This window comes from Atta cephalotes (genome assembly GCF_000143395.1).
Source record: "Atta cephalotes unplaced genomic scaffold scaffold00083, whole genome shotgun sequence".
Taxonomy (NCBI): Eukaryota; Metazoa; Arthropoda; class Insecta; order Hymenoptera; family Formicidae; genus Atta; species Atta cephalotes.
Genome location: NW_012130147.1, coordinates 382,226 through 394,047, shown reverse-complemented (window position 1 = coordinate 394,047; position 11,822 = coordinate 382,226). Strand labels below are relative to the sequence as shown.

At 29.5% G+C, this 11,822-nt stretch overlaps 1 protein-coding gene across 1 annotated transcript in view; it reads left to right on the top strand.

Moving 5' to 3' along the window:
• Window positions 1–11,448, top strand: part of LOC105624627 (neuron navigator 3-like) — an 89,244-nt gene extending 77,796 nt beyond the window's left edge. The window contains exons 10-16 of the mRNA XM_012205984.1: window positions 5,447–5,788; window positions 6,145–6,372; window positions 6,698–7,115; window positions 7,504–7,645; window positions 9,890–10,128; window positions 10,639–10,790; window positions 11,365–11,448. Of these exons, the coding sequence (XP_012061374.1) occupies window positions 5,447–5,788; window positions 6,145–6,372; window positions 6,698–7,115; window positions 7,504–7,645; window positions 9,890–10,128; window positions 10,639–10,790; window positions 11,365–11,448 (1,605 nt within the window). The remainder of the gene's footprint in view (window positions 1–5,446; window positions 5,789–6,144; window positions 6,373–6,697; window positions 7,116–7,503; window positions 7,646–9,889; window positions 10,129–10,638; window positions 10,791–11,364) is intronic.
• Window positions 11,449–11,822: the final 374 nt, after the last annotated feature.

Sequence of the window (11,822 nt, the reverse complement as noted above, 5' to 3'; positions counted from 1 at the left end):
GAGAGAGAGAGAGAGAGAACGCGCGAGAGAAAGAGAAATTAGTTATACGCGTCGTAAGCAGTTATGCAGCCAGGTCACGGCAGGTCGTCGTCGAATAGAATCGATATTTGCCGAGCGAAATAATAAATGCTCCTTTTTCCCTTTTGCTTCTTTGTTTCTCTCCGCCTCTCTTTTTTCACGGAAAAAGAAATTGAACCAAAGCAGCTTTCAATATTATACGAAAATATCTACGGGACTTCAGGCTTAACTGGAAATTTAATCGATCAAAATTATTGTTGTATGAAAATTATCGCATGTGACTTTTTGCGTTCATACCTTAATTAAAAGCAAAAAAAAGTTACATAAAAATATATGACTTTATATCACAGTAAATAATTCCGTTTATTTACTTTTATTTATCTCTTTGAAAAAATTTATTCTGTACGTTCTCTTAAAAATCAGACGAAAAAAACTTTTGTTGAATTATTAATTCTTATATAGACTGCCGAAGGATAATAAGCATCTTTTTTTTACCAAGATAGGTTTTTATTAAGATAATAATATTTCCTTCCTATTAATATTAAAAGCCGATCTATTAGTTATCCATTAATCCATACATTACGTGGAACATAAATCGGACATTTTAATAGCTTTGAAGTCTGTCATATCGATATAAATGTCCCTTTTAACAATGATTATTATAACGAAATAATAATGTCCCTTCCTTAATTTTATTCAGTGAGCTACTTACCGCAATTGAATTGTGAACTGAGCTCGACAATTAGTCGTTAATTAAATATTTATAGCTTTACTTACAATATGAATTACAATACGAAATAATATATTTAATCGGACTTTTATATATTTCGAAAATTTTGAACAGGCAAGCATTTGTTTAATTGCATATCCAATTTCCATATTTAATACCGACAATTTCTAAGTATAAATTATTTTATTTTAATTTGTCTTATTAAGTCATTGTTACAATATACATATAATAATGATCTATATTTCTTTTCTTTGTATTATATTCTTTATATTATATGTAATTTTATTTAATTTCTAATGCTGCTTACATGAAACTTTTTATACTTATTTCCCATACATGTTTTGATACATTAATAATTATTCGAAATATTTTGTTAATTTCTTTTTTAATTTTTATCTCCCTCATAGCGAACGAGCTAGTTATAGTAAACTAGTAAAGAGATTAACGGCGGTAATTTTTTTTCGAGAGATACTTTTCCTTGTTCCTGGATAAACCTTTTTCTAATCCGCTGATCTTAAATTATCGATTTGCTCAGTGTCGCATAAGGCCCATTTCGAATGAAAGCTAACGGTACTCAATGTAACAACCCTTTTCGAATCATTTCGAGATAAGGAAATGGGAGCGTAGGGAATCCGACTCTCTCGCATGATCTTCTTATCGCTGACCAAGGTTCTCTTTTCCACCCCTTTTGGACGTAAATCAAGTCGATTAAACGGTGATTTAAAGCACGTAAGTTCACAGAGCACCATGCTTTCTGAAGTACAATCCTTTCAATTTTTATTATAATTTAACACACATAACATTTTAATTATAACATAATATGTTATTCTTAAAAGGATTGCTTTTTTTTAAGAATAACATATTATGTTATAAAGGATTTATAAAAATATTTAATATAATTTGTAAAATTTGAACCGGTATATATAATTTAAATACATCTTGAGGTGCAATATCTGTATGCACATAATGTGTATGTAAATCTTTTGGATAATTAAAAAATTACATTCTTAATTCTAATGATAATGAAAAAATTAAGTCTTTTGTTATTCTCAATAATTTCTAAAAAATACTTTTTTAATTGCATAAATATTAAATAATGTGCATATGTGTTTTAAACCTCTAAATATAAATAAAATCAACATAATCTCTTATCGCAACTTAGGTCAAACCGTTATTCCTGTGGCACCCCATAGCGAATAGGTGCAGATTCGGGAGGGCGAGTACCTCCCGTTAGTAATATTACACTGTGCGTCGGAGAAGTGGGGATGAGAGGGCTAGTGAGCTATGGATCGTCGACCCTCGCAGTTGGCGGTTAACGTTCGGATATCTCGTACGTTACGTTCGGACCCGTAATCCAAAGGCGCTAGGGTGATAAAGCATTACCCTTTGTATTTTTCCGGAGTGAAAATTGTAGTGAACGTAAATTGTCTTAATTGGAGTAATATTGAGTATATCTTTGTAAAAGTGAAAATGGCGATGTGAGTAATAAAGTAAAGAACTTACTCCTTGAATTGTTGTAGATAAAAAAGGGGAAAAAAAGTAAGAAAAGTAATTAACGAATTAATGTCAGGCGTAATATAACAGTTATCAAGACGGTGATAAATATGATAAAAAAATTTCTCAAGTGTTAACATTTCCAACTTTGACTTAATGAATTGATAAAAAATTGATATTTTCCGGATGAAATATTGGTAGGATATCGCATATAAATAATATAAATTTATTAAAACCGAGTTTACAAAATATTATTTAAAAAATATATTTGTAGAAAATTTTTCGACGACATAAAATACTTAAACATATCAGAGATCAATTAACATATAATAATTAATATATAATATCAGTACTCGTAATGAGATGTAACATTATAGTAGAAAACGGATCGAATGTCATCGTTGACAAAAACATTCCTAATTTCCCCATAGGGAAAATTATGTAATGGACTTGCATTGAGTCTATTAATTATTATATGTATACATATACATATAATCGATATCAATGTATTAATTCGTAATTGTGGTTTAGATAGATTCAGAATAACATCAATTATCGATTAATTAGCTGTAACATACTAATTTTGCGAAGAATATTAATTAATAGTTACTATCTATTGTAATAATACGAAAATTATTAAATAAAAAGATTAATTCGACATAAGACGTAACAGAAAAAAAATCTTGTAAAATCTTACTTTAAGAAGGGTACTTTATATTAAGTCAATTAATTAGTTAATATATAATTTAGATTAATGTGTGGAAGAACTTTTTAAAAAAATATCAAATCTTTTATATCAAATGTAACATTCGCATAAAACATTTTTACTTTTTCCATTTAAAAATGATTAAAATGAAAATGGTAATTAGGAATTTAAAAGAAAGGGAAAAAAATAACCATTCAATGAAATAATGAATGATAAAATAAAATTACAATAGAAGAGAAAATGTTTCTCATTTGTGAAAGATAAGCAGAATTTGCAAACTTCCACTACAGGGAAGAAAAAAATGGTAAGTAATTCTTCTAATTTAGAATTACTCAAAAAATAAAATGAAAGATGAAATAACACTAATTTTTTTTTAAACATCTCAAAAAATTCCTTATATTTTCAATCATTCATTTCTGTGTTATATTAATTTTATAATTAGAAATTAGTTTTTTTTCTCAATTAAGAGTAATGAGACTATTTGAGATAATTTGTGTATGAATGCTCTTCATATGATTGTTATAATTTCTTATATCGAGAATATAATTTTGCCGATTAAATAATATAATATCATTAAAGAAAAATCGGTCTTTTGTTTGAGAATTCGTCCTTGAGATGAATCGATATCATTTCGATCGGCACTCAAGGCACACCGTCTTTCTGTGGTGCATGCTTTGCAATCATAAAAATGGGATATTTTCACGTCGACGATTTCGGAAAATAAACCTTGGGCCGTGTCATAAAAGAGTTTTGGAAAGCTATTTATTCGGAAGAGGTGCGCCCTGTTTATTTGGACTCTCGTGCTCAGTTCCCATATCTCAAAGACGCACAAATGTTTGCTGTTTCTTGTCGATGTTGTTGATTATACCTAATATGTGCTTTTCAATACGAAAAAATGATAAATTAAAAAAAATTAAAATGCAAGGATAAAAATACGATATGTTCTGAGAATAGTAAAAGAAGTAAAACGCGAAAGAAAAGTAGAATTAGAAAATAAATGAGAATGATGTAGAAAATAGAAAGAAGAGGGAATATTCAATGAAATAGAGAAAAATAAAGCTAAATAAAATAAAGTTAACAAGAATAAAAATATGCAAGCAAATCTAAAAAGGAAATAAATGGCAGAAAATAGAAGAGATAAATTTTTAAAAATAAATAGAAAAAAATAAATATTTCGAGAAAGTAGGAATGTATTAAATATAGAAAAATAATAAATAAGGAAATAAAAACAAAGAAAAATAAAATATTTAAAATATTTAAAAAGTGATGAATTCAGAGATCAATAAAGAAAAATAATTTTTGAATCATTAAAACCCCTGTCTCGTAAATTAATATTCTCTTGACAAAAAAAATTTGATATTACTGAAAGAAAGTAGATATATAATTAAAGCTTTTAATTCTTTTCTTTAAATAAAGAGAAACGATTGAAAAGTAAATAGAATATGAGTAACCAGTGTGTGCTTATTTGAAAAATCGACTGAAAAAATGTATTTGACTCGCGGATTCTTTGTCCCACGTTTACGGCCTTTCCACCATGCGTACGTTTACGATCCTCGCCTTAAAAGCCCAAAGAGCCTTTCTGCTTCTACCCCTGTGAGTCACCCGTGATTCCACATGAAGAAAGGGGAATGGGGGAAGGATACACACCCTCGTTTCGTCTTGATGAATATTTTGGTGTACGTCCAAAGATTTTTTATTTTTTATTCTGTATTTTCTAAAAATTTCTTATATTATTTAGATTATCAATTAGGTACATTTTCAAAATTCTCAAAAAACTTTATAAATTTTTAATTATCAATAATATTGGAAAAATTATTGCATTTCTACATTCCTGGAATTTTTACTTTTTAATAATTTACCTACTCTATTTCATTTATATTCTTCATGAAAATACAAAAGTGCGTCTGTATTTTTTCTTAATATTTATATATATCGTTTTAATATATGTGTAATATCATTTTTATACAAAGGTAAGAATATACGATTGAGAAAGTAAGAATTTTGATAAAAATTGTTGTAGCGTCGCGACATAATGGCGCCCATGTTCTGAATCATGCTATGAGGGTTCTGCCAAGCTTAGGAATTAATCTCTCATCTCATGAGAATTTTTTTATTTTGTTGGTTGGACTTAAATGATGATAATTAAATATCGGTCTCATTTTAGTTACTATTTTTAATATTTAATTTTAAGAAAAATATATTCCAGAACGAATATTTTTCTTATAATTAAATATCTCAAAATTGCTGTATTATATTGTAAATTTTGTTTAATATCTCTTAATGCATACAACGATTTACTATAATGTATTTTAGAGGACATGTGTGCGTGAGTGTGTGTGGGTGTGTGTAAAATAATTTCCTTATTTTTTTTATTAAAAATTTAGATAATTCGTTAAAATATGATTCTGAATTAAAATATATATATATATGTATATATATATATATATGTGTGTGTAATTCATATATGATTAACATACATCAATATTTCTATGATACAGAGAGTGCCGGGCGGAGGGGGTGTGATTGTGGGGGGTGGCGGAGGATCAGCCACCCCCCAAGGGGCGCAGCAGAGTCACAATCTGGTGTACCGCGTGGTGGGTTCACGTGGACATCCTGGTCATCATCCGCATGTGAAAAAGTCCGACAGCTCTCAGCAGACCGAGAGCTCGGCTTTTAAGCATCAGCAGCACCAGCAACAGCAGCAGCAAAGCTCAAACGGCTCTAGCAGCAGTATCAGTTCCAACAGTCAACAATGGAAGAAGTATATCGAAGCTGGTGCCGCAAGAGAGAGAGACAAGGAGGGCGCACCACCCAGCCCTAGTACTTCTAGAAGGTCGCAGGTGAGATACTTCAAAAAATATTGGAATTTTTAGTCTATAAATTCTCTATATATTTTTTCATTATAAATTGATCGCTAAAATTGGCGATTCTATTTATTAATATGAATTGAATAATTATTGTACTAATAGTTGAATGATGATTTTTATTATATTAAGGAAATAGAATAGTTAGTATAATATATATGTAGTATAATATATATATGTAGATTTATAGTCTTTAATTATAATTAAAAATAGCTTTTATTCTATTTATATATAATAATATTTATTCACACATTTTAATTTATTAGTAATATTAACAATAATTGTATACATAATAATAATAATAATTGTATAATTTAATTTAAATGTCGCAGGATAAACATCGGAAACAAACTATGGCTGAATATGCGAATGGTGAGAAACCTCAAAAGGTTTCGTCGGGCACATCAACCAGCAACAGTAGCAAAGTTCGTGGAGTACCACAAAGCTTTGGCTACGTTAAGAGGCATAGTGCGGGCACTAGTTCGAGTCCCAATGGTATCCAAAATGGCAGCAAAGACGCTACCAGAACGGCTCAAGTTAGCGCCGTGCCAAGGACTAAGGTAATGCAAGAATTTCTAAAAAATTCTATCATATCTCTCTCAATTTTTAGAATCTTTTTTTTTTAAGCTTATTATTATTCCAAGGTTTAATTTTAGCAAGAACAAATGCTTAACAACCGCTAAAACAACTTATGATATGATTAAATACAGAAATTGATTCAATGATCAAATTTTATTATCAATATCTTAAAACTAACTTGAAATTTAATTAAGAAAACTAAATAAACTTTTTTCAGTTTAGCTTTCTTATAAGCTTTCTTAGCTATGCTAAGTCATATAGAAGAAATTAAGTTTGATTAAATCCAAATTCTTTGTTTGGATGCAGGTCAAGGTGTCCGGTGGCACACAAACGTGCACCACGGAATTGCAAGCGAATTCCTCGGGATCAAATCAGGGTCATCACTACAAGAGCTATAGTCTCACCGGTCCTAGCGCTAGTCAACTTTCACAATCAGTTCGAGATCGTCTCATGCTGGGCTCACAAAGTCTGCCAAAACCCGGTAGTCCAGAATTCACCGCTCTTTTTGCGTCTGCCCATCATCGCGAGAGAGGAGCTGGCGTTGGACCAACGAGCGCGTCATTTTCGCCCCGGGTATTAAAACCATCTGATGGTAGTCTCAGCGATACATGCAGTAATTACGCCGCACCTGATCTTCAGGGTTACTATGGCACACCCAATAGTCCCTATACCACTTCATGGATGAGACACAGCAATACTTATACGCCCAGCGGAAGATCTCAAGGTAATCTCCGATTAAAATATTATATCTAATATCATAAATTAATTAAAATGAGCTTAGATTAATTATAGAATATAATGTATAACAAAACAAAAAAAGAGCTTATTGATTTAACTAGAAAATATTTTTTTAAATAAATATATAATTGAAGAGAATTTATTTTTAATTTATTCGAAAACTTATCATAGATTATCGCCATTAAAAATGTTTTATATTATTACATATTACATGAAAAACAGTATATATAATATACTGTATTATATATATATATACATATATATATATATATATATATTTAATGATATTACATTTTCTAATAATTTACTGTATTTGAAAATTTCTTTTTTTATATATTTTTTATCTTTATTTTGAAACTACAACGATCTTTTAGGAATGGGTTTGTGCGAAGCAGATAGCGTGGAATCATTGGGCTCGCATCGTGCGAGCTTGACACATGCCCGTCTCCTAATGCATCAGAGAGATTCTACAGGATCCCCGGCGCCACCCAGATTGAATAGGAGCAACTCTATCAGGTAAAAAATTCGCAGCATGTTATACCATGTTCATTGGTTTCCATTTTCTGAATTGTATCTCTAGCCTCGAAAGATCTTCGAACTATTGATATAATATTTTATTTTAATAATATTAATATTTTTGTATTACATTGTATTATAAATATGAAAGAATTCCATCATAATATCTAAATCTAAAATTTAAAAAATATTTATATTTCCAATAAAAAATGTTTTATCGAAAAATTAAAATTAAATAACGCATGTTAAATTACATTACATTACATTTCTAATTTAGTTAATATTTTTTAAATATATAACTGCAGAATATTTTTATAAAATTTAAGATAATATCGATTGTTCGAGGAGTTTGGGAATCACAAATGATGCATAGTTGCAACATTTTCAGAATTTCTTCAGCATTTATTCTCTCGAACAATGAATAGTTTTTTCTTTTTCCACTTATTTTTTTCTCTTGTTTATTCTTTGATTAATCGATCTGATGTAAAATAACGCAGGATAATTTGATTAAACGTTTTTAGTTATCTACGGGACAGGACATTCCCAAGGTAGTGCGAAAATATACTCAACAAGCCTATTTTCTACGCATAAGTATTAAAAAAAAATATGAACAGGTCCAATATACACATACACACTTAAGAATTGCTTTCACAAGCACCGAAAAGATTTACCTAAAAAGTTCGATTTTAATCAAATTCGTGGATTCGAAGAGCCTTCGCAATTGCCATTATAGATATTTTAGAAACTAGACTGACTATTCAAAATTTTAAAAAATTTTTTTAATTTAAAAAAATAGAAGAAAGGTTTTATTTCTGAAATTAAAAATTATAAATAGTAAAAGTTTTCGATTTTTGATTTCTAGAATCTTTAAATTTTAAAAATATATGGAACATATAAATCCTAAAATATTTAAAATTAAAAATTATGGATTCTATAATCTTTGGACCCTTTGGATCTTTAAGATTTTTGGATCTAAAAGCTAAATTCGAGAAATCTAGAGTCATAGATTTAATAAAATTATTTAAAGTCTGTAGAATCAAGAGAATCTCATATATTTTAAAATATTTGAATTTTTAATTTTTAGAAATGTTCGAATACTCAGATTTTATGTTTTCTAAGGATTGCAGGACTCACGCAACCACGCAAATATAATTCACCAAATCTGTTCTACGCGTTTTCGAAATGTATTGACAGTTATTCGTGCGGCAAATTCTAAGTTGCCTATTGTTGCTAAAGTTCGTCGTTCGATAGTGTTGCTTGTGCAGTATGCATGCGCAGTGATGCTTCATCAATATTCCGGGCCGATCAGGAGCTATGTTATCCGTTACATATTCATTTCTCTTACTCTTGTCATCGTTGTAGGAATATTACATAACTCTTGGAAGGTAATCCTATTTATTTGATTAAACAAACAATATTGAAATAAAAACTATTGACAATGATAATGAATTTAAACCGAAACGACACGGATCGATAGCTCTCACTCGATTCCCGCGGAATCGAGTGTACGCAATTCTGTAAACTGTCTCGAAGTGGCTTTTGACTTCTTATTGAGTGCTAGCAAGCTTATTTTTTAATTAGAGCTCCTTTCCAGGATTGGCTAATTACGCGCACACTCGGCAAATAAACAAGCATGTTCTCATTATCGACAATCCAAGATACTCGAAATCCTCTTCTGTTAGTTCAAACAACACACGACTGGTACTCTTGACCCTTTCTCAAGTCGAGAATAAATTTTCTGTAACATAAATATCGCTTTCCAACTGTAAAAAAATAATTTACTTGTAATTTGAATAATATTCTAAATTATATTTCAATTCTATATTTTAACAATCAGTTCTATTGATGTATTTTTAAAAAAATTTGAAATACGAAAATTTGAATCTAAATAAATAAATTGAATCTAAATAAAAAAAAGGAATAAAAATATTATTTTAAAAAACGAGAACATGCTTGTTTGACAAAATATATAGTAGTAAAAAAAATAGATCTACAAGAATAGACTATTGTAAAATTTAAAAATATACAATATTCTTTGTAATATTATTCTATAAAAAGTCTACGATAATTATGTTTTTCTATCATATATATTTTTACTTTTACTTTATATATTGATTAACTGTGTCACGCGGTATCAATAAAATATTTCAAGCCGAAAGATGATCCTTTCGGTCTAGTTTGAACAGTTGTTTGGAGATGTCTTGAGAGGAATTTAAAGGCCATGCCGCGCTTGTGTCTTCATAGGTCCACTAAGAGCGAGAAGATGTACCCGTCAATGTTGGCACGCGGAAGCGGTGCCTCATCGTCGGTGGGTGAGGAGGTCGGGATAGGTATAGGAGTTGGAGTCGAGCCATATTACAGCGTTCCTGTGGGATCGGCGGGATGCACCGGCCAACATTGGTCCCAGCCAACGTCGCCGACGCCCACGCACACCTCACGGCAGCCGCCTAACTTATATCAGCACGTACATAAGGATGACGACAGTAAGTGCGTGCATCATAAAGTACAGAATGTAGTACAACATTTTCTTAAACATCTAAAGATATCAATTTTAACGTAACTTTTGTAATTTTGAACTTTTTACAAAAATAAAGTTAATCAATATTGCATTGCATCTTTTTTAATATTATGCAAAATAGACTATAATCTCAAAGTGGATTATAATTAACATATTTTTAGTATAGAGTACAAAAAAAAGAGAAGAAATAATATACATATAACAATTAAGAGAAAAAAGAGATAAAATTATACAAACAACTCGAAACAACTCATTAATTTTTATATATCGTATAGAAATAGAAATTTAGAATAATCTAAATTACTTATAACACACATATGTTTACATAAATATACTACACGTAAGAGTGTATATATAATTAATTTAGTTTCCAAAATCTGAAACTCAAGTTAAAAAAATTTCCTTGAAAATTAATCCTAGAATTAAACTTGGAATTAATAAACATACATTAAGAAGAATTTTGTGTTTGTTTTAGTTCATGGTTCTTCGGTATCCTTGGTGTCCACCACGAGCAGTCTTTATAGTTCGGCTGAGGAGAAGCAAGCGCATGAATTGAGAAAATTGCGTCGTGAATTACTGGACGCACAGGAGAAGGTGCATTCGTTAACCAGTCAACTTTCTACAAATGTAAGTACATGGCACTTTACGAATTTAAACACGTGCAATTTAACTTGTGTGTTATTCGAATTTCACATGAATATGAATTACGCCATTAAAACTTATTGCTTATTTATTTAAAACTTGGCCGAAATGATATTTTCCGCAATAAATTAATCGCGATTTTTTTAGATTTTTGTTAACATATAACGATTAATATTCTTGTAAATGTTGCTCTTATTAGCATAACAAAATTATAAAATTGTTTATACAAATTTAATAAATAATATTACTATTCTGATTCTGTTTATGAATTTTAAGACCGAAAAAGATTTCGATGCACGATATGCAGAGTCCGTATAAATTATTAAATTCACACAAGAAGTGTATGTAATACTGTATGTAGTACTGTAATACTGTATTTAAGTATTAAGATCTGCTTCGAACATATAGAATTTCTCTCATTTAATTAGCTTTAGTCTCATCGGTCTAAATTTGTTTTATATTCCTTACTTATTGCAATTGTTTGTTTTCACAACGATGCGCCAATTAGCACAGAGCTATATAACTGCAATTGCAGATAGTGACTAATTAACGCGTTCAGATCTGTCACGGTCGCGAGCAGGGCTTGATACAGTTAGCAGCGTGGAAACAGAGCAAATTGGTGCAGATGATTGGTCGTAATTAATCAACAATTACTAGACCCATGAGCTAGCAGTCTCTAATAGCTTTGAATCTGTCCGGAACCTGTTGCGATGATCCATGGCAACGTGTCCGATACAAAATCATTAACTTTTGCATTCGCTTTACACTAAATTATACATATATATTACATATTTAATATTAAAATTAGAAAATTTTAATTTTACATTAAGAAGAAAATTTTTTTTAATTACAGAAGTTCTCTATTTATTAATTTATCTTCTAAAGATATTCTTAATTTATTTATTCTAAAGATATTTTTAATTTTCTAATATAATTTTACACATTTTATTTTTAAAAATTCAATAACAAATAATATGCAGAAGTTATTGGTTTAAATATTTATAATTAGAATTATAA